This window comes from Aythya marila (assembly GCF_965140915.1).
Source record: "Aythya marila genome assembly, chromosome: 3".
NCBI lineage: Eukaryota > Metazoa > Chordata > Aves > Anseriformes > Anatidae > Aythya > Aythya marila.
In genome coordinates, this window is record NC_139044.1 from 86,484,401 (window position 1) to 86,508,527 (window position 24,127).

The 24,127-nt window shown below is 36.3% G+C and overlaps 1 protein-coding gene across 4 annotated transcripts in view; it reads left to right on the forward strand.

Annotated features, from left to right (window-relative positions):
* Positions 1 to 24,127, forward strand: part of COL12A1 (collagen type XII alpha 1 chain) — a 97,739-nt gene that overhangs the window by 66,904 nt on the left and 6,708 nt on the right. For 3 of the 4 annotated variants that reach the window (XM_082758044.1, XM_082758042.1, XM_082758043.1), the window contains exons 47-62: positions 261 to 425; positions 1,333 to 1,371; positions 1,465 to 1,603; positions 4,083 to 4,225; positions 4,641 to 4,750; positions 9,975 to 10,124; positions 11,284 to 11,361; positions 11,990 to 12,076; positions 13,213 to 13,266; positions 13,787 to 13,882; positions 14,896 to 14,949; positions 16,667 to 16,720; positions 17,992 to 18,045; positions 18,802 to 18,873; positions 23,472 to 23,507; positions 23,617 to 23,683. In XM_082758044.1, the coding sequence (XP_082614170.1) occupies positions 261 to 425; positions 1,333 to 1,371; positions 1,465 to 1,603; positions 4,083 to 4,225; positions 4,641 to 4,750; positions 9,975 to 10,124; positions 11,284 to 11,361; positions 11,990 to 12,076; positions 13,213 to 13,266; positions 13,787 to 13,882; positions 14,896 to 14,949; positions 16,667 to 16,720; positions 17,992 to 18,045; positions 18,802 to 18,873; positions 23,472 to 23,507; positions 23,617 to 23,683 (1,398 nt within the window). Of the gene's footprint in view, positions 1 to 260; positions 426 to 1,332; positions 1,372 to 1,464; positions 1,604 to 4,082; positions 4,226 to 4,640; positions 4,751 to 9,974; positions 10,125 to 11,283; positions 11,362 to 11,989; positions 12,077 to 13,212; positions 13,267 to 13,786; positions 13,883 to 14,895; positions 14,950 to 16,666; positions 16,721 to 17,991; positions 18,046 to 18,801; positions 18,874 to 23,471; positions 23,508 to 23,616; positions 23,684 to 24,127 lie in introns of those variants that run through there. The other variant, XR_014317303.1, reaches the window with a different exon arrangement.

The window sequence follows — 24,127 nt, forward strand, 5'->3', positions numbered from 1 at the left end:
TAGCTTAAATAATGTCAAATAATGTCAGTAAGTGATGGAAGAAGGAGAAAGTTTTGAAAGAAAGATGCAAAAAACAGTTTAATTCCTCTTGAGCTTTGATAGGTGAAAGACTACCCAGAATGTGTGCTCATAATGAAGACCAGACACAAGACTAGATAGAGCTTGACAAATCAATGATAGAGGTGTTTTGTGAAATACTGACTTGAAAAATGGTTGTGTACATTTTACTACAATCCAGGTAAAAAATGTTATTTTTATAGGCTTCAGTGTCTTTGTGGTTGGTGTGGCTGATGTGGATTACAATGAGCTGGCCAAGATTGCCAGCAAGCCCAGTGAGCGTCATGTATTTATTGTTGATGATTTTGATGCATTTGAAAAAATTCAAGATAACCTCGTCACCTTTGTGTGTGAGACAGCTACCTCAAGTGAGTAGAAAACATCATTTTCCTTTTTCCCAAACTGATATATTTGCTTATATACTGCTAAAGTTGTCATACCATTTACAGCACTTAAAAAAATGCATAAAAATTAGACTTTGTAAGAACTGCACATGGTTTGATCAATTTTTTTTTTTTTTTTTTTTTTTTGTTAATTTTGAAGTAGCTATTATGCTTGATATAATCTTCTCTCACATCCCAAAAGTACAGGTGTAACACAATGAGAGCAACAGACAGTGAGAACTCTTGCTCTTTAAAAGGAAGTAGAATGATGCCTAATGTGAATAGGGGGAAATAACAGGTCCTTTTACCCCTGGTCCAAACTGCTACAGGGCTGCAGGTGAAGTGTGTGATACTGTTTCAAAATGATCTAAATTAGATGTCATTTGTTTACTCAAGAAAAATCTTTCTATGGCAAAAATGAAAAATTCTCAGGCCTGTCGTGTGCAACTGTGTACTCCCTAACTACTTCATCCATTGGCTCCTGAGGAGACATATAAATCTTCAGTTTTTCCTTGTGAATTTGACAGCAAATATGCTGCCTGACTCATGCCTTACATATTTATGGAAAGATCGAGTCATTATATCCCTTTCCTCTTATGAATTAGAATCAAAATATTTTGGGGGCTTATTTGTTATCACATACTATTTGTCATGGTAGAAATATATAACTAAAAGTAGAGAGTAAAGTTTTTAGCAGTCCTTCTAATGAAGACTGCATCCTTCTAATGCAGTCCTTCTAATGCAGTCCTTCTAAAGCATGACAAATGTAGCAAAAGTTGGCTGATAATTAATATTAGCACAGATTTCTTAGTAACAAAACTTACTAAGTATGTACCTCTTCATATCCTGGTAGATTTCACAGTTTTGAACTTAAATGTTTCCTCTCTTTTAGCTTGTCCACTTATTTACTTGGAGGGATACACTTCACCTGGTAAGAAACTGTCTATTATATTTTGTACAGGTTCAGTTGTGTTCTTTACAACCCTACATTTTTTTTTTACCATTTTCCTTTCCTGATTTAAAGGTTTCAAGATGTTGGAGTCATATAATCTAACAGAGAAGCATTTTGCTTCCGTACAAGGTGTATCACTGGAATCAGGCTCTTTCCCAAGCTATGTAGCATATAGACTACACAAAAATGCTTTTGTCAGCCAGCCAATACGGTAAGTAAACGTAGAAGACTCATATTTAGAGCAAAAAGGTAGGGAAGGGTTAATAGAGTTTACAGCTAATGGCATTAGTATCTTATGGAAGATGCATTTATTTGATATTCTTTTTACTGAACTCCAGGAAATATACTCCAAAGAACATCTACCATTGTTCTCATAAAATGCTAATCTCTTTCTTCCTTTGTGATCTGTTCACTGTTAATCCAGCTGCTTATTGTTCTTTTATTTGAGACTATGCTTCTTAACAACTCACCCTGCTTATATTATACAATTTGGCCTTAGGCAGATGAGCAACAGCCTCCTTAGTACAAAGACCTCTACACTGACAGAGGGAAATGGTTTCGATATGGAAGTATATGCACAACTATTTACAGGGGCATCATTTGTATTATGATAGGCAGCAAACTGATGCCATCGACTTAGGTTATTTTCTCCAGTATCTGAGTTGTTGTATTTGACTGATGTAAACACCAGTGATAGGACCCACGGGAATGGTGTTAAGCTGAGGCAGGGCAAGTTTAGGCTAGATATCAGGAAAAGGTTCTTCACCGAGAGGGTGGTCACACACTGGAACAGGCTCCCCAGTGAAGTAGTCACTGCACCAAGTCTGTCTGAATTTAAGAAGCGATTGGACTGTGCACTTAGTCACATGGTCTAAAGTTTTGGGTAGACCTGCGCAGTGCCAGGAGTTGGACTCGATGATCCTTATGGGTCCCTTCCAACTCAGGATATTCTGTGATTCTATGACTAATGAAGTGGAGTTTTAAATGGCCTGTGGTCCTAGATCTTGTTTATGATTATTCTTTCCTACTGTCACAAACACACAAAAAAAAGACAGCAATTAGTTTTACTAGAATCACAGAATCACAGAATCACAGAATTTCTAGGTTGGAAGAGACCTCAAGATTATCGAGTCCAACCTCTGACCTAACACTAACAGTCCCCACTAAACCATATCCCTAAGCTCTACATCTAAGGAATCTAATACTTAGAGTAAGTTTCAGAAAAGTCATCCTGAGACAGAGCAGACACCTAAAGATAGACCACTACTCCTAATTTAATTTAAGGAAAGTTCTTTTTGTAAAAGCCTTTGAAATCTGCCTTCCTGTCAGGTTGTGTGTGTACACTGAGGTGTATGAAGAAGCAATTTCTCTTTGCTGGCCTTCTCAACTCACAACTTTAAAAGTGGAGAATTTAAAGACTTTTTGAATTCACTGATATGCCATTATAGTTATGTGAGTGAAAGATCCCTTACGGCCTGGATTTTTACAATCTAGGGAAGTACAGATAATCCTAGTCAGTAGGATCTTGTTTTGCAATTCTGTAACATTAAGATATATCTTACATTCAGCAGAATAGGATGATAATAAGATAATAGGCAGACTTTTTGCTTATTTCAGGTTTTTTAGAATGTTGTGATTCAGTCTATTGTCTGTCTTTTGTAGGAGGTGGAGTAGACTTACCACAGTATTCTGGACACTTAGTTTTCATAAGATACCAGAATATAAAACTCACTTTAGACTGAGTCAGCAAGGCAATAAAAGCATCCTGATCATGGTGGCATAGTTGTTTTGTATCTGAGACAATTTGCTAACAGTTATAAATACTGTTGCTATATCTACTTTATTTTCTTTCTTGCACTGTGTTGTGTGTTGTTGTTGACGTATTGATATAACTATAGTTGGAAAGTGTCTCTAATGGTGTGGATACATAACCTTTGCCAAAAATACAGAAGAGCTTTTCTATTTATTTCAAGGTTTTTCTGTTAATGCTCATGAGGTCAAATCCCTCTCTAAATTCCAGTACATTGGCTAAGGAGAAGCATAAGCTACTGCCCTTCTTACAGCTAACTTCCTGCATTCCCTACCTTTCCTTCAGAAAATTCCAGAGGCCATTTAATGCATATTTTTATTTACCTCCAGCTTTCTGTCTTTTTAATGTCTTACAGTCTGAATATCACAAATCTAAACCTCAGCAGCCACTGGTGAATGAGGCAGACCCCAAATACACCACTCGTTGCAGGGAGTACATTAAATATCTCCCTCATTACATCTGTTCCTGAAGGCCAGTGATAGTTAAAGCAGTATTTTCTGTTGCTTATCTAAAATGAGCCAAGTGAAAGAATATTAATGTGACGGTCCTTTTTTATAAACTTATCTTCAAGGAATTCAAAATATGTGCAGTTTACGCAGAATCTTGCCACAAGAATAAATATCCAAGAGTTCTTGGTTGCATTCTGGCTGCCCCCATAACTATGTCTGGACCAACTGAAAACAGGCTGTGAGTTCATTTTAACAAAGCACAAAGTAATTTTTACCACACAGTTCTTTTCTAGAGTAGTTAAAATACTTAGTTCTGTTAAACACTGTTATTTTCCCATTAATCTTGTTTCTTTGAAAAAGGACAAATGATGAAGACCTTATTTTCCTCATGTGTTTCTATGTGAAAAAATATCCTCATATTGTCTTAACAGGGAGATTCACCCAGAGGGATTGCCACAGTCGTACACTATCATTATGTTATTCCGTCTTCTACCAGAATCCCCCAACGAGCCTTTTGCAATTTGGCAGATTACAGACAGAGATTACAAACCACAAGTTGGAGTTGTCCTTGATCGTAAGGATGATTATGCTTATTGATCAGAGAATTTATACATTACATTACTTTGCATGTATTCTTCTAAAATCTTTCCAAAACCATATATAATCTTTTACATAGTAAAAGGATTAAATCTTTTACATAGTAAAAGGATTATATATTTTCAGTTATAAAAGTTTTTTTTTTTTTTTTTTTTTTTTACTTTGCACATCAATTAATTTTTCAACAGAGTAATTCAGCTAAGATGCATTTTAACTTTGTTATTACCTCTCAAACCAAAAGAATGTGCATCTACATAGTTATGGGTTAGTGACACCATACCAGTCTATGTTTACCCAATGGAGTAATGCATTACATTTTATCTGTGAGTATATCTTAGAATGGATTTCATCTGTACATCTAAAATGAAGTGTATTATTTTAATTTCTTGCAGCTGCCAGCAAAGTGTTGTCATTCTTTAACAAAGATACAAGGGGAGAGGTTCAAACTGTAACTTTTGACAATGATGAAGTCAAGAAAATCTTTTATGGAAGCTTCCACAAGGTAAAGGATTGAAATTATGAATGTTGCTTTCTGAGGTGCAGCTCTTTGAAATAGAAGACGAGCAAGCAGAAGTTTTCAGTTATATCCAGTTTTTCTATAATGCTATAGTTGACACAAGGGTTTATAGATTGCATGATGCAAGATCTCTGAAGTTGTAGTTATTTGTTTTTTGAGTTAAAAGCCTACTTTGAACCAGTGTAAAAGATGAATTTGCCAAGATTGTGTAAGTGGAGAGATATATCTGAAAACGGCATAATAGTTTGCCTGGCATATGAAAGAAAACGGGTAAAAGATAAACTGGAAATAAAGAAAAGAAAGCTGTGATGAGAAGTTCTTTGGGGAAGGAGAGTGTAATGATTTGGAACCATTGAGGGAAGATGAAGATATAGCCACAGAAAGTTAATAGTTACTGGTTTGTAGAAGAAGGCAAGGAGACAGTTCTGGGATATGAATAGAATATTGAATGAGATTTGTATGTTTAACAAACGTAACACATGTATACTTACATATTTTCTGTGTATGCATGTGTATTGGTATATTTTCATCTTTAGGTTCACTGGACCTAAAATATTCCAAATTATTCTTTAAGTATTTTAAATGAGGGAGCAACAATAAGGAGAGAGAGCACATAATAAATTATATAATGTATTTGCAATTTAGAATGGAACTCAGGTTTTTGAATTGCCAAAATGGCTGGCAAAATCTGCATTTGCCTACAATTGTGAAAATTTTGTGCTTGCCTTTAAAGTTTTGTGTACCTAATTATGAAAACTTGATCCTGACAGACTTGCTTGCCTCTAGGCATGGAAAAGGCTATATGTATGTCTAAAACCACAAATTTTAAAACGTTTTCCTGCTGTTAAACATATATGTTTAAGGCAAGAAAGTGAGCTGCAATTGCAACATTTTCAGTGACTGAAATGCATGTTCTGATGTTATCTATCTCTGTTTAGCTTAGCTTTCCTCTGATGACTAAATATGGCTGCAGTATAACATTTGTTTTCTTTATGATACCCTCTCCGGCGTGACTAGTCACTACCAGCATTCCTTTGAGGATACTGATAAGGGGTTGCCTCTGTTGACTTGCTGATACTGGAGGCTATGTTGTGAACCAAGCTTTGCTACAGCTGACTGCAGGGAGAGCTAGCTGGTGCCAGCATTCTCATGTGTTGGGACTTGATCTGTTTGAAACAAAGATGACCAAAAAAGTCAGACAGTGCTATAAAAGCTGTTGTTTTATTCAGAATTTGACAGTGGGTAATTACGCAAACTGTTTGTGTATCATGTCCAATTTTTCATGTATTTATAAGTTACCTAATGGTCAATTATTTTTCTATATATAAAGAAATGTTTGTTTCATTAACTTTGTTACTCCAATTTAGGCTTGGATCGCATTTTCATCAGGCAACCTTTGTGCTGTCTTTGGCATTTGGCTCTTTTCCAATGAGTATTGAGAAGAACTGTCAGTATAGGCTAGGACAGATATTGTTTTGGTTTAAAAGTTGAGCCATCTTATCACCTAGAAGTACTGTTAAAACCTAGAATAGTATTTAGAATGAATAGTATTTAGAATAGAATAGTATCTAGAATGATATTTCATTCTAGATATCAGTGTGAGAGTTGAGACTTCACTTCTTTAGGTAAGGGGTATGAAAGTAACAACATGCTGTATTACCAGCAGTAATTTGTAAGTACCAACTGCTAATTTCATTGACATTCAGAATCATATTTTTTTCTTGTAGTTTCTCTAAGTGTGATAGAGCTGAGGAGGATTCTCTGATACCATTTACACTGAAGTTCTGCTATAAATCAGAGCAAATAGGGAACAACCTGCAACTTCAACAACACTGGCAATCATCTGTAGCCATTTACTATACTTATTGGTGAAAAACAATTACAGAGAAAATAAAAATCCAGATTTTTGCATTATTTTAATTCCTATAACCCTCACACATATGAGCAGAAAATTATCCTAAGGTGCTGAACAATGTTCAGGAGTAGCAGCTGTCTGCAAATCATGTTAAAGCTCTGAAACTATGAATTCTGGCTTATGAGACTGTTTCTTAAGCAGAAATGAACTGTATATCTGTTATTTGATGTGGGGTGCTGATCCCCCTCCTTCTTTTCCCAGAAATGAATAAAAAGGTCATATTTTGATAGTATTTGAAGTAACTGGAGTAGCCTTGATTTAAATAGCTGTATTCAGGATTTCACGATGTAACTGAGCAGACTTCTCTGGACTTTCTCCAGGATGATTACTGAGATTGTTATATGAGTCATGTTGTTAATGATAGTATCATGGGACTCCCCAGCTCATGTGCTGGGAAAGCCTTATGTATCAACCATGTTGATTAGCTCTTAACAAAGGATAGCAGTAGTTTCAACTGGATGAAGGAAGGAAAGTAAGATTAACACATTTCAGAAGGTACTTTTGCAATTTCTTCTACCATCTAGTTTCAAAGAAATGACAAGTCTTAAAAATACGAGAAGATGTTTTCCAAAATGTCAAACATTTTTGTGGTTTTCATTAGATGACTTACTGGCTCGTTCAGTGAAACACAGTTAACTACACCTAACTGTGCAGGGAAATTTACTTTGGCATACTTGAATGCTCTGTGTAGCATGGTTATGGTGAAAGCTGTTGAATCTGGCAAGTCCCATAGGAAAAATCCTTACTGCCTGAGGCAGTCATTAAATTTATAACTGAATGTTTTGGAGAGACAGACTTCTTCTACTTGCTTATTCTTACTATGCTAGACTTCCTTTTTGATTGGAGTTTTGCAGTAGTTAGCCACAGGAAATTTGATAATGGGTTTATGTCTTTCTTCTGGTGTACATATGGGATAGTACTTTGCTTAGCTTATTGATGTGGTTCATTTAGCAGTAGATCAGAACACCATCAAACTTGATCTTAGAAAGGCTCTGCAGAGGGATAAAGTGTTTTTTTTCTTAAAACCTCAGTGCTTTCTGGCACTGTAAATGGTCAGAAGTGATGAACTTTATGTTAGTGTGTTAGAAATCAAGTAGAGTGTTTCTAATATTTTGTTGAAAATAAAATCGAATGGGATTGAATACAGAGATGTTATATTTACTGTCAATGCTAGATTTTTATTATATTTGTGTCTGGGCCATAAAATTCAGGCTGGAATTCAAAACTGGCATTAAATCAGCAGCAAACTGTCTGAGTCAATAACCTGGGGGAGCTCTACTTATTTTTGACTGCTAAAGTTGCTGCTTCTTTGGACGGATAGATAATGTTCAGATAGTGATTGCTGTCATTTTCACACTGTTGGTCCGATTCAGCAATATGTTGTAGGTTCACACAAGTTTTGTGTGCAAACGAAGATGCAGTAAAATGTATTCACTGCAGAAGTAATTTGCATTATTTAACTTGTAACAAATAGTTAATGTTCCAGTAGAATGACTTGCACATTAAGTGCCTTTCAGAGTTAGTAAATTGCATTTGTGGTGATGTTAAACAGTTGGATGCAGTCATTAATCTGTAAAATTTAATTATATGATCAAATGACTGAGGAAATTATGTATAAGTGATAATGAATTTAAAGTTTAGGCATGGTGTTTATTTCATTGTGTGGAAAGTTTAGTTTTTAGTACCAAAATATACTTTGGACTCTGTTTTTTATTTGGTCAGTGAAAAACATTGGGAATGTTAATTAAAAAAACACTCATATGCACAGTGCTGAGAATTAAACTGTGAGAGCAACTGAATTTCAGATGACAAAAAAATAGGGTAGTTTGAAAAGTCTTAATTCCAACTATATGGAGCATAAGTACACAATATTTAGAGAGTTTTAGATAAGCTATGCTGATGCCTTGGAGACAACTACACATGGGAAAATATTTAGTATGGAAAAAAGAACAAATTCTCAGGAGATTGTTCAGACTCTTGTTGACTCAAGACATTTAAGGGAATCTCTGTTTCCAATTTAAGCCAATTTTTTCAAGCAGTCATCAAATAGCAATATGTTTCTGAAAGGTTATATATGGTGATAACAGAAGCCTTAAAACATAAATACATACTTCAAGGATTTTTTTTGATTGCTCGTCCTAAGATGTTGATGTTTAAATAATTACATAGATGTTACAATATTGTCTATAAAATATATGCAGTATGTAAGGTACATAAAACCACTTAAAACTTTTCTGTTGCCTTAAATGTTCTTCCATCCACTGCATATTAGATTCACTGAAATGTCAGACCTTTGTTTCTTTGTTGGAGACTTGTGAAGGTCTTGTGTTTTCATAGATATGTAGGAAATTCACTTGCATAACTTTGATGAATATAATGGTAGTGGTCTAATTAAGTGATTTGCCTGCTTTGATTAAGCACTAGATCGTCCTTTTGTTTTAGTCATATATGGTCTGGTATTTAATCCTGTGCAGTCACTGCAGGATATATCACCATATTTACTGTAAATTTTTAGAATGCTAACCTTTGCTTCAATTTCTCTTGTTCTTCTGTTTAAGGTTTACTGTGTTTTCTGAAAACAATTCATTCTGTTCTTGTAAACTTACTTTCCTCCTTTTGTTATAGCCATTCTTTCTTTCTTCCCTCCTTATTTCCAATAATGAATCTCTTCTTCGCCATTTCAACTTATTTTAGCATAGATTTTTGTATCCAGATTTCTCTCATAGAAATACTCCCATGCAACTTCCATTATTTTGTCCTTTTCTGCTCTCTTTCTCAATCTCAATGTAACTAATGCCTCTGGTTGAGTCATCAGTCAGGGAAACTGAACCATGGATCTTTGGATCTGAAATGATCTACTCTCTGAACTACAGACAGAGTTTATTAGCCAGTGGGCAGTCACAGACTTATAAACCTCTTGTGTGGTCCCAGTCATCAGAAGAGGACAAAATAGAGCTTATATTCACTTCCTCTTTCAAGTTCTTAATTTTGACTTTTATGACACCTTAAGGCAGTTTTTAGGCAAGTTTTTTTTTTTTTTTTTTAATAGATCATAGCAGTTCAACAATTTTATTAAGTAGTACCTATTAGCTGTACCTGTGTATTCATTTAAATGACCTTCAACATATTTTAAAGAAATTACTAATGTTGTAAGCTTCCATAAGTTATTTTTTTTCCCCTCACTTGAAAGTAAATCAAGATTACTAGGAATAAAATTGGAAACAGTATTACCTAAACAGGGAAATACTGTTAAAGCATTAACTATGCTTTTTCTCACATTAAACTTTTTTTCAGGTCCATATTGTTGTAACTTCATCAAGTGTTAAGATTTACATTGACTGCAGTGAAATACTGGAAAAACCAATTAAGGAGGCTGGGAACATCACAACTGATGGCTATGAAATACTTGGGAAACTTATGAAAGGTGACCGGAGATCAGCGACAGTAAGCAATAAATATTAATTAATTCATTAATGCAAATCCTTAACCCTTAACTGCACCTATATTGCAAAACCCAATGTACTTAACTGAGAAGTATGGTACATACTTCTTGATAGCTTTTTATTCTAGCAGAACTGCAGGAATAGAAATCCAATAGCTAGAAGCTGTAGTCAAGTGAATACAAAATAAGAGGAGGAATGTTTTTCTTTTAACGAAAGAGAGAGCAGTTAGTCCACTAACTGCTAATCCACTAATCCACTATTGCTGTGGATTCTCCATTGCTGGAAATCTTTAAATGAAGATTGTTTTGTTCTCCTAAAAGGCATTCTGTAATGGTTTTAATTCCTGTGGTCTGTCTTGTGACCAAGTAATCCTCTCTGGCTTTATGATCTATGAACCTATAAGGAAAAAGTAGCTGCTGCTGTGAAGAGCATGTCAATTATCTTGATGGATTCATTATACTTAGTGCATACTTGGTGCTATTACCTAGGCTTTGTGTTAGAAGATTTAAGTTTGCAGTCCTGTCCATGTGTGCAAACCGTAACATCTGAAGAAGATTCTTGGTGCTCACCACTAGATGTGTGGTTGTATATATCAAACTACAGGATCATAGCTCTGGAGGTTAAAAATAAATAAATAAATAAATATATATATATAAAAAGAGGAAACTGCTTTTATTATACCTAATGTCCCTACTTAAGCCTTTCTGCAGAACTGTTCCCCACTGATGTCAGTGGAAAGTTCCATACATGAATGTAAATTAATGTATGACCCAAGTACTGCAGTCCTTAGAGCTGGTCCAAAAGTTCTTCAGCCAGATGTTGTGTTGAACTGCACAGGCACTCAGCCGATGTAGGAGTTCATCAGTATCACTCATAAACTATTGCAAATTTTTTCTTTAGTTGCTTTATTTGTTTACCTTATGCCTCAGAACAGGAACAGGCTCCAGATATTGATGTTGCTTGCAGCCTTAAGTAGGCTTATTTTTTATATTTTTTAGTGTTTTGAAGTATTTTTTCTGTCATTGTCAAAGAAAAAAAAAAGAGAATGCTGTTAACTACATTAGAAATAAATCGTTTTAGGCATAATTTAATTGCTAATGCCAGTAGATTTTATAAATAACATGTCTTGTATCTTTCAAGAGTTCTCCTTTCTTTTACAGTTAGAAATCCAGAATTTTGACATTGTATGCAGTCCAGTTTGGACTAGCAGAGACAGATGTTGTGATCTTCCTTCTATGGTAAGCATAAACGAACCAGAGGTTGTTCAGAAAATCATTACTAATAGCAAGTGTAACAATATCAATATTAGCTTGATATCATGCCTTGTTTAAAACAAAACATTTAAATCACAGTTGTCAGAGCAGCCAGTGAACAATGCTGCATTTCAGTTTCGTGTCTGAGGGAGAAAGGTTGCAATATGCTAGACTGAGTACCTTAGGAATGGTGGAAAACTATCAGTTACCTGTTGTATTTCAGTAATATTTAAGATCCTAGTTCTTATGAAATGAATAACTATATTATGTTTTATTTAATCTATTGTTAGATTGGCATTCAAAAAGTAACTTATTTATTCTTTGTCAGTGCAAGTGGATTATCTAATGGATATAAATATTAGAACAACAGAAATGCTGCATTATTTTTTTTTTCATGTGCCTCTGTTGCTAGTGCTTTGTGTTGTTTACAGAGAGAATAAGTTCCTAAAAACATGAAAAATCCTGCAGAAATATTTGGAAAACACTGTTTCACTGTGAGTTCTACTGTACTTGAAAACAGGATGATAGAGAATCTTCTCGTAGAAAAAAAATGTGTGCTGCCAACAACTACTTTTCTTGAAAAGGACAGTAATAGTTGTGATTGAATTTTCAGAGAGATGAAGCAAAATGCCCAGCTCTTCCAAATGCTTGTACCTGTACTCAAGACAGTGTGGGACCTCCAGGACCCCCAGGACCAGCTGTAAGAAACTATTTGCAGTAGAGATTTTTTGATTTTAAACTTCATGGAACTAGTTTCACGTTGATCAAAGTGGAAAAAAGTAATCTTAGTTTGTGCAGACATCAAGCTAATTTTCTTCAGTATGTCATGGGGGAATTCTGACAGTTGTTTTCTGATGTTCTCTGAGTAAGTGGAAACCTCCATGAAGTTGATTTGTGGTTTTGTGAAATAAATGTCCGTCAGAGAGACAGTTGGCAATCAACAGGTTCATAATATTGTGTTAATCTGTTCTCCTTTTGTTTTAGTTTAAAACACAATTGGTCAGCTCCTGTCACTTGTACTTGGATATATAATAATCCTTTCCTCCTATTCAAAGTTTAATCACTGTGAAGAGCTCATCATTGCTTGATAGGCTGAAAGAATCTGGCTCAATCTCGTCTGTTTTGTGTTCTGTGTACAAGATGTTTTAGAGGAATATGCAAATACTTTTCCTAAATACAAAGTCATACAAAGTTTCCTAAATATAAATTTCATTCCAAGGAAATACTATTTATCAGGGAAAGAAATTGGTAACTTTATTTTATCTTATTTTATTTTATTTTATTTTATTTTATTTTATTTTATTTTATTTTATTTTATTTTATTTTATTTTATTTTATTTTATTTTATATTTTAATCTTATTTTTATTCATTTCATTTCAATTCACTTTTAATGTGGAGAGATCATTATCTCTACAATGGGTACACTCCTACCAATTTGCTTTAAATATAAATGAGTTATATTCAGTCTAGAAGTCTACTTTGAAGCTACCACCAAGTGCTATATGAGGAACCTGAAGCCTATTTAAGTTGCCTGGCAGCCTATTAGAGAGGACTTTGAGGATTACTTTAACTCAAAAGACTGAATATACATTAAAGAAGTTTATATCTTCAAAGAAAAAAATGACAATAATTTTTAATGGGCTGAATTGGCAAGGCTGAAACTTACATGGTTTACCTGAGTTTCTAATGCATCTTTTAATCTAATACTCTTTAGCACTTCAAATCTCTGAAATTTCACATAATAATTTGATAGAGGATTATTAACTCACCAGTGTGATGTACCCTTGCTTTCCCTGAAGTATGAAATACATTTTCTTTCCAAATGTTCAATCTAGGGTGGTCCAGGTGCTAAAGGTCCCAGAGGTGAAAGGGGTTTGACTGGATCATCTGTAAGTATCTTTCTGGAATGCATTGGTATTGTGACATGCTTAGCTGTACAAAAATTTTTATGCTTATTCCATGCTGAGCTAAGAATGTAGATTAAAAGTTGAATTGGTAATACTATTTAAATTCAGTCTAGCTATTTAAGACTGTATGTGCATAGCCTAAGTATATATGCCTCAAAGGCATTGATTTCACATCACAAGACTAGATCATATTCATCGTGGTGGTACTATGCACTCTGCAGCATTGCTGTCCTTCCTTCATTCTGTACAGAGGGGACAGCTACCCTTCCAATTAATGCTGCCAAGAAGCATGCGTTGGCCTGGGACTGCCAACCTGAATCAGAAAGTTGCTTCTTAAAAGATATGCTACTTGAAAAACTGTTTCCACAGTGCAGCCTTTTCTGAAGTATCAGTGTGTCTTCAGGCTGCTGACTTACTCCAAGTGCCTAACCAAAAGACTTTGCAGTTACAGATCTCAGAAAAACTTGCCATTTAGAATCTCATTTTAATTTTCTTCTTTAAGGGGCCACCTGGTCCTCGTGGCGAGACAGGTCCACCTGGCCCTCAAGGTCCACCAGGTCCGCAAGGTCCCAATGGACTGTCAATCCCAGGAGAACCGGTGAGTGGCAATTTTGAGCGTGGGTAGCACTGATTATAAAATCAGAGCTGTCCACAGGGTCAGTGGTATTGTGAAGAGGGTGGCAGCTTTGCCCTAATGTTCATTTTTCCCTGCAGTGCAGTAGTGTTGTGAAACAGGTCCTTATCTGAAACAACTCTCTTCCAATGCAATAGCATCTTCTGTCCTGAACGCTGCAATTACTTAGGAGATGCCTGTGAAGGGATGGGATCTGATCACTGTGATGTACATTGCACTACACTATTTTTTCTCCTACAGCTTTTCTGTGTACCTTAAAGTTCTAGGACTCAAAAAAATCAAACTGTAGTGTAGGAAAATTAAGTGTTCAGTTCTGTTCTGAAGCCTTTCTTACGTGTTCAACTTCTATTTTCTGTTTAAATCAGTAGCTGGAAGTTCAGAGAGGCAATGGACGCCTAGTTCTAGACATACCAAATAGCTCTTAGTATGTCTATATGTGGAATGCAAGCAGGTTGTGAAAGGCAATACAGTGCTCATTTATATGCTCCCACACCTTGTGTCCTGGAAGTGTGCAATGCCCTTTAGACCACGGATTAGAGAAAAGCTGTCCTACTTTAAAAAACACAACTTTTACCTTCTTTTGGGAGGGTAGGCAGCTCCATTCACCAGATCAGAAAGATAAGGGAGGAGAAAATGTTACCTTTCCCTGCTTTCCTGCTTCTGAAGACAATAATATTACAGTCTCTCTTACTGAAAATTGTTACACTTCCTCATCAAAATTTGTACTCCTTCTTGCTTGCCTGTGTTTCTAATGTAATATCAACCAGTTGTCCTGCATTTTCAAATTTGTGAGATGATGATTACTTCAATTAAGAGGTATATGTATATATATTTTTTCCATAATACATAGTTCTCTTATAGATTTCTTAATTTAGGTTTCTTGCAGTAATTATTCTGTGTCCACTTACACAGATTAATTATTTTTCTACTCTGTTCTGTAACCCATAATGTGTAACGATCATTTATGAACATTATAGGGTCGTCAAGGAATGAAAGGTGATGCTGGCCAGCCTGGACTACCAGGACGATCAGTAAGTTGTTTCTTAGAAAAGATACTGCCATTTTACACTATTCCTGATGCAGGTCAGCTGCTGGACAGCTGTCTTTGATATCACTAGGAGTTATAGAATCTTTTCATATCTTCCTAAGCAATAGTTTTGGAAACATGATTATCTTATACTTAAGAATTTGAAATGTAGAAATACTAAACCATTCAAAACAGAGCAAGATTAAAAGAACAGCTGTACTGAGTCATACCAAATATCTATCTGGCCAATTTTGAATGCATAGGGAATGCATTGGATAAGGAAAATTACACTTGTAACTAGCCAGGAAGGTCCTTCAGCTTTTGTAGTTACGTGTCTTCTGAAATTACAGGTTGCAAAACCTTTCTGAACCCTTCTTCAGTAAAGTTGTCTGATTGCCTTCTACTTTTGGAGGTCAAATTATCTTAGGACAGTGAGTTCTACAACTAATTTTATGATTTCTGAAGGAAGAAAGCAATATTTAATATTTCTTAATTGCGGATTTCTATATTGTTAACTAGGACTAGGCTTTGAGGAGAAAAACTCAAAAAGTTTTATTTGGATCACAGAATCACAGAATTGTCTAGGCTGGAAGAGACCTCAAGATCATCGAGTCCAACCTCTGACCTAACACTAACAAGTCCTCCATTAAACCATATCACTAAGTTCAACATCTAAACGTCTTTTAAAGACCTCCAGGGATGGTGACTACACCACTTCCCTGGGCAGCCCATTCCAATGCCTCACAACCCTCTCAGTAAAGAAGTTCTTCCTCATATCCAAACTAAAACACCCCTGGCGCAACTTTAGATAATCATCTGTTTTTGGATAATCTAAGGTCATTGATCTGCCCATGCTCTGATGTAACTAATATTCCTTGTTATACTGCCATTGATTTTATTGTGGTTATAGTTACTATATGGGAGATGTTCAAATGGTGTTGTGGATTTAGCTTCATATATCAGATGAGGTCTATCATGGTCCAGGGGCCTTAATGTTATTTACCTGTTTTATAGTACTTACAACCCTGAGAAATGTACACTTAGGCAGTAACATACTGTATAGAGCAATGCTACAGTTGAATGTACAGTGAGATGAGATGGAAAAAGGGAAAGAAGTGGATCATGTAATGCAAGGCTATTCAATATTTGATTCCTACAATTGTGGTCCTGATCCTACAGAGTGTTGAGTGACATCATTCCTGGGTGTACTCTAATGTAGCTCATCTGTTTAATTTTAGTGTTCATTTTTAACCCAGAAGCTACAAGAAACAGAACCAGAGAATTTAGAATACATGCTATAAAGCAACACAGTGTAAAGAAATAGGAGACCAATGGGAAAGAATACTAAAGCAAGAGTCTATTTTTTGTTTCTTTAGAAACATTCTGATTGATGATTGCAGATAGACTTTAGTACTAGGTGTGAAAGGATTAGCTGACATCTGTTATGGTTGTAAAGGCAATAATAAAAATATATATTTTCTGCTTAAAGCACTGAAAATTCTTTTTGAAGAGGAAAATGCAGTAAAAATTTAAGTGAGGGTTAAGACTTTTATATGATGTATATGAAATAAATGGTTTCTCCTAAAGATTTTGTTTTTGTAAATGTCAAATAATGACATTGAAGACAGATATTTAAATGCGTGCATATGTACTGGGATGATTAACATAGCAGAGATATTTGTTCTATCTTGGATACAGTTCATCATTTCCTTTCCCTCTAGGGAACCCCAGGTTTACCTGGCCCACCTGGCCCAATGGGACCTCCAGGTGAAAGGGTAAGGTTTCTGGTTTCCTCAGTTTATTTAATTAAAAGACTTTTTTTTTTCTTTTTTTTTTTTTTTTTTTTTTTTCCTTTCTTTATCATAGCTTTCTGTTTTCAAATACTTTTCAAGAGGAGTCCTTTTATCCATATTCAACCTGGAGAGGTAGAAGTGGAAGGGCTGGCAAAACTTTTGTGTGAAAATCTCTCCAGATAGTCACAGGATAGTTGCATAATTTCTGTAAAAAATTAATGGCTCCCTGTCCTGACAAGGTTCTTAGATACCTGCACCTGATAAGCAGTAAGTCCCCTGAGCAGGGGAGGGGCCTGTTGAGGTACTCAACCCTGCTGTCTTCCACATGCTGTTGCTGCTGTGGGGGATCCCCTGAAAGCTCTGCTCGTCTCAACATCTGCAAGATGTCATATCTGTAAACAATCTGTCTGTGCCGTTCTTACTCTGAAGGTCAAGTTTTCTCCTTAGCTTGGAGCTCAGAACTTTATTTTGAATGAGGGAATTCTGAAATGTTTTCATGATGAAGAGCGTGCTGACAGGTATTTAATTGCAGAGTTGTTGCAATCCCTCTCTTCCAATTTGGAGTCAACTGAGCAAATCTCTTTTGTCTGCACAGTGGCATGTTACCCTTGAGATGACTGAAGCAATGAATTACTTTGGAAGTCAAAATTATTAGTTGATATATACATTTATACTTATGCTTTACTGGGAGTTTATAGCCAGAAATCAAAACAGAACCATGTGATAGCCTGTTGTCAAAGAACATACCATGGAATTTGTGGGTCATCAGTGGGCCGTGGACAATCAATGCTAGTTTGGGAATGCTGTGTTAGATTATTGAAATGGAATGACTCAGCATCACTTCTTGCAGAAAGAGTACCTGAGAAGGAGGTGTTCTGTTGTTCACCATTTAACCAGAAACCTCAGATATTCCAGCTGTCTGTGAATGAGAGAACACTGAAAAGAGAAATCTTCCTTCTCTGGAATACAACAATAATTCCTTTCCTTAAAAAAGGTTGAGACAGACTCTTTCCATCCACAGTCAATCAACAGCAGCTGAACATCTTCTAAATTGGCTCAAGTTCATTGTTCCATATATAGCCTTCCTCAGCACTAGCAGTGACAGCTATTTTTGTAACTACCGGTGTGGATAAGTTTTAAAATACATCATAGTAGTAATTAGAAGTATTGCAATTACCTAATCCTAAGGATGATTTTAGTCAGGGATTGCTGCAATTTTAGATTAATCTCTAATTCTGATTTTTTTAAAATAGGGTTTCACTGGAAAAGATGGTCCCACAGGTCCCAGAGGCCCACCAGGACCAGCGGTAAATATAATTTTGTCTTTGGTAAACACTGACATAAGAGACCCGAGCAAAGAGAGGGACACATTGACATTTTCAAATTGTGTTAAATATGAAATGGATCCTTTGCTTAATATCCCAAATGGATCTGAGAAACTCTCAGTAAAAGGTGAGCAGACAACTGTGTAAAACATGTATTCACAAACATTCATGTAAGCTAAATTGTTCTTTCAGTTGCTTTTACTCATGTGACTTCCAGTGGTTTCAAAACTGATTTAATTCAGTGTAAATATGGGAAAAATGAGTTTACCTCATTCTCTCGCCATGAGCTTTAAAAGCACACCAAGATCTTCCCTTCCCTTCCCTTCCCTTCCCTTCCCTTCCCTTCCCTTCCCTTCCCTTCCCTTCCCTTCCCTTCCCTTCCCTTCCCTTCCCTTCCCTTCCCTTCCCTTCCCTTCCCTTCCCTTCCCTTCCCTTCCCTTCCCTTCCCTTCCCTTCCCTTCCCTTCCCTTCCCTTCCCTTCCCTTCCCTTCCCTTCCCTTCCCTTCCCTTCCCTTCCCTTCCCTTCCCTTCCCTTCCCTTCCCTTCCCTTCCCTTCCCTTCCCATTTTTTTAATTTTTTTATTTTTCTGGAGGGAAGCTTTCAAGCCTGATACATACCTAACAGAAGAAAAAAATTCTCAAGAGCCCCTCTGCAATTACAAATAACATAGCATATTTCTTATCAGCATGTAGGCCATTGTGTGTTTCTACAATTCACTTTACATGCGTTCTGCTGCAGGGTGCCCCAGGAGTTCCAGGAGTTGCTGGCCCAAGTGGAAAACCAGGGAAACCAGGAGATCGTGGGACACCAGTAAGATAATGATATACTTATAGGATCAATTTTAAAATTATGCTGTCTGTTGATGAATGAGACTTATCCTTTCTTTAAATGCTTGTCTCGCACTTATGAGACAGTGGTTAATACAGCAGAGCTGACCTAAGACCACAAACCTTCTTTCAAACAATTTTATTTTTATAGTATGCCTTTTTGCTGAGTTTAATAGTTGGGGCTGGAAACTGCGGTCTCTGGTTTCCACTAAAAAGATTATAGACTATTATGTGCCAAGACATATATTCCGACACTGCATAAGCATGAAGAACTGGGTCAGCAAAATAACGGGTATGTCCTTACATTTGTGTGTGTGTGTGTAGTGAAAAAGTGGTACACTGACGAAGGTGAAAGAATCATTGATAATGTTACATAATCACTTCTAGTTTGCAAATGTTTTGGTTTTCTACAATGTGATTCTAAAATTATTTGAGGGTAGATTCTGTGGGTTCTATTCAAACCTTTAACTTTAAAGTGCACCCTGAGAAGGGAGAAAGAGCAGGAGGTGCTGCCTCCCACCAAAGTTTCAGAAGACATTTGAATTGATTCCTTTATAGGATCTCTGAGAAATTGTTTGATTCAGGAGTGGAGACAGCAATTGAAACATGAAGTCATTCATTTTTTCTATCTTAATGTCAGCAAGAATTTTCCCTCTCACTACAATTTCCTTATGTAAATGGCAGCTGGATAATTTGGAGAAGTATACAGTAGGCTGGGTAGCTTGATGATTAGGAACTTTTAAATTCCTAAGAGGATCTGGAAACTGGGTCATTTTCTCATACACATACTGAATTCGGTCTGCTTTTTTCAGTCTGTAAATCCCATTTGTCCTTGCAGTAGAGGACATTGGGTGTCTTAGGAATGAACTTGAGCTTTCCTGCCTTTAGATATACATGCCTCATGTGATATTCCTACTAGGTCAGACACAACAGGGGCATAAGGTGCTGTGGCTTACTGACAAGTGAGCTCCAAAATACTAGTTGTATCTGTATTTTCCTTCTCCTGGGATACTGAATAACTGCTCCATTGCAGTAGCAAAGATGTTTCGAAGATAAATAATGCGACTAAAAGCAAATTTGGCTACAAGGCCAGTTTCAGTGCTTTTGCAAAGCAAAGCAGTCAATGCCTGTCCAACCACCACATGTAAGTTCTTTTGCAGTCTGATCCTAAGAGTTTCTTTCAGTTAAAAATACATTTTTTCCCCCGCTTATTGCACTTTCTTGTAATGTGATGCTACACATCATATTTACCAATTCTTATGTTTCTAGAACAGATCCCAGCAGGAATTCTGGCTTGCACCTTGCACAGATGTTTTATCAGACTCTTGGCGGACAGAATTTCAATGCTTTCCTTTGTGATGTTTTGCATTAGAATGCCAAAGTTGCAGCCTAATGGCTAAATGTAACTTGCAATGCCCTGAGTCATAGTTCAGGCCTGCCTGAATTTGTGACTTCCTGCCCTGGAGAAAGATAATAAGGCTTCACATTGCCTCTGGTAAATACAAATAATTTTCATCTACATCCTGCCATTTTTTTCTTCTACCCAAACAATCTTTATTGTAGGTATTATACAACACAAGTCAGGTGATCGGCCCCTACAAAGCAAGGGTCTTTATGTCCCAGTCCAAGGATGCACAATTACATGCAAATTATGAGGAACTTTGGCAGTTGCTAAGACATTCCCATTGAATGCACTCAATTGAAACTCTTTCCTGATGTGTAAGATACCACTAATATGCTAAGCTGAGGCACACCACACCACTAATGTGGCTGTAAACATTTCTATACCTCAATGTGTACATATATGGAAACAAGTTGACTTGTTAACTGAATTTTCATGGAAATAGGAAATTTGACTTTATAATATCCTTATAAGTATTTCCAAGAGAAATTATGTGGGTTTTCAGTGTAGTAACAAAATGACTGAGAAAGCAACAGTAAGAGCATAGCTGAGTCAGTAATCTGTTGAGAACTGAGGACTGTCTGTGCTAGAAGAGAATCAAGTATCTGTAATCTGCCTGTCTGGTCAGAATGAGAGAGAATTTCCTAGTAGTCCATACATATGTCATGTGGTAACACCTTCAAGGCTAAGAGTCATTAAGCTAAAAGAGGATATTGTCTTAAGAAGAAATGATTATACATTTTCTGTGAATATAATGGGAAATAGAAGACCTTGGACTATCAGAGAAGAAAAGTTGTTTTACAGTACTGTTGTTTTATAGGTTTGAGAATAAAACCTGTAATGTACAAGTGAGCATTCTAAGTCTTAAAGCAGAGCTGTCTTGTTTACAAAATAGACTCTGTGACATGGTGTCTGTGACAGCAGGGTTTGATTTTTTTATTTAGAAGGACCCTAGGAAAAATATGTTTTATATATAAGGTCCTATTAGGCTGGTGGTTCCAGGACCAAACTGTGAAAACCTTTAGAATTTGAGCATATAAGGGAGATGTTTGTTCTGAGTTAAATGCAATTTTTGAGCATTTTTCACTCTTTGCTGTTCACTAATCTTGCATTCATCTGTGCAGAGATCCTAGATGAAGTCTAAAAAAGATGGTGCTTTGAGGGCAGCGGCCTGGTGGTTCTAGTGTGGAGCAAGCATTCTTTTGGGGAAAACAACTGAGTATATTATCTTTTAAAGTAAAAATAGCATCCTTCCTTTGTTTTGTCCTCCTTAAGCTGCAGATTTTTTTGCTGCAACCCCAGCCTTCATCCCACAGCTCAGAAAAATCCCACGAGCAGCATAAACTAGCGTTTCCTCACACTGACCCCAAGTGACTCCCTCATCACAGGATATCAACAAAGTAGAATGTCAGCAGCAGCTGCTGCTTCTCAAAATGCTGGCAAGCAGTTGGCTAAGTTGCACGTTTTTGTCTATCAAAGGAAAATAAAGTGAAATTTAAGCAGAATATAACCAAGTGGGAGGAAGATGCAAATAGCAACTCAGTAATCGCAGTTATAATTGTTTTTTGGAAATCATATATCTAAAATACCCAGGTGGAAAATGAACTTCGTTGTTAACATTACCAATCAGTCTCTTATCTTTACATTTTAAAATTGTTTAGGAATAGCCTATAGGTTTCCAATCCTAAGGCTGAATCAGTGTCTCTTTGCAAAGTTACAAATTGAATAATGAGGTTTATTTGGTTCAATGAATTGTAAAGTTGACTGTATATTGCTCATAATCATTGAATGTCCTTAGCATTTTTCTATATGTGGGGCCTTTGCTGGCAACACATTGGAGCAAAGTTGTGCCTTTGTTGCAAGAAAACACCTTGTCTTACCAACGTGGCTTTTGGCTGAAGGCAGCAGCCTAAGGAAGTGCTCTTGACTGTTCAGAAAAAAGTGCTTCCAGATATCATATACAGAATTTGAACCTTTTAAGCTTGCCTTTTTTTTTTTTTTTGATGTTTGATGCAGATAAACCATATACCAGCTGCTTAACTCATTGATGGATGAGCCACCTCATGTTTTCTATGGCATGTTATGAGGGAGGTGAATGCATGGCTGCTGCTGAGAAGCTCAGACACCATACTGAGCTCACACTCTGATATACCTCATGGGATTTTTTTTTTGACCAAAACTTTGATGGAAGTTTATGAAACAGTGCCACTGCATTCAAACCATATCCTCTGTGACCGCAGTGGAATGATTTGTTTTCTTGTGTTGTTGAAATTATTTGTGGGTACTGTAAGAATGTTATGAAAAACAGCTGCAGCCCACACTTAGCCTTTGCTTTGTTAATGGTGATAAACAGGCTCCTTAAAGAAATACTAAGATGTAGAAAGCACTAACACTTAGGATGAAAAGCAGCAGATGACTGATCTGGTCATTCACCTTTGAAGTACACCTTACTGCTTTTCCTGATTTGGAGATGGGACGTGCATCTCATGTAAATGCTTTGACCATTGAGCATTCAGCCTGTCTCTAGTTCTTTGTCTTATTTAAAACTTTTCTGCACTGTCCAAAATACTAAATATTAATTAGACTACATGGAGACTGACTTTCTAGTGTGGCGAGGAAAATCACTTTTGCTGAAGAAATATATTTTTGCTGTTAAAGATGTACCTGTGACGCCCTGCAGTGAGTCTGCAACTCCTGTGTTTCAGGACTGCCCTAACCACTGGAGTGTTTAAGCATTTTTGTTGTGAGACTGTGTCCTAGCCCAGAGATACATGGATCTGATGAACCCCCTCTTCTGGACCAAAAAAACTATGTTATTTAATGAAAAGTTCCTGACTGTTAAGGGACTCTTAATTTAGTTTAATTTAGTCTTCTGACAGCAGCTTGAAAATAGAAGATCTGCGGCACGATTTGCATCTGTACATCATGCTAAAGCATCTGTTTTACCTAATTTCCAGATGAGAAAGCTCTGTCCAGCAGATGCTTGGCTACATATCTGTTAGATGTCTTTGTCAATCTATATGGAATTTTTGTAGGTAATAGCTCTGAAGTACAGGATTTATTTTTTTTTTTTTTTTTCCTTCATAGTAGTATTTCTGCTTTGGTCCTTCTTTGTCTATATTCCTATGCTGGCATGTATTTTGATACATGAAATAACAGTGCTACTATATTTATTTTAGGGTTCACCTGGAATGAAGGGAGAAAAAGGTGACAGAGTAAGTCTGCTTTAAAGTCAATTTCCCTTAGATGTTTTTAATTAAGCACTGTCTCTTTAAAAGCACAGACACTTACTAATAAACACTTGTTTTGTTTTTGATTATTTAGGGTGACATTGCTTCTCAGAACATGATGCGAGCAGTTGCAAGACAAGTTTGTGAACAATTGATAAATGGTAAATGTTGTTGCTTGCTTTGTTTCTCATACTAGTAATCTACTAGTTTGATTGTTAAAAGAGAAAAAAATTACTTAATTTTAAGGTGAGGGGTACTAGCCACACAGCAAAGTGAGTCTGAATGATAACGATGATTGTCCAATGCCACTGATTTGGTGGAAAAAATGTAGCACTAAATTTTTGCCAACTTTAGCAATATATAAAGAAATCTAATATCCTCTGTAGGTGCTGTGCAGGTGACTTTCCTATTATCAGTCTCTTCCAAAATTACTTTATTTGTGTCATAAAATCAGTATACATTTTCTCATTAATCATGTCTTATCTTCAGGAGGAGGGAACCTGAGAAAAAGTATGCTCACTGCAGGGGCTTTACTAGTGGGAAGTGACAGATGAGTGCTGGGTAAATACCATGCACAAAATCATTGTGCTATGCAAGTAAAAATA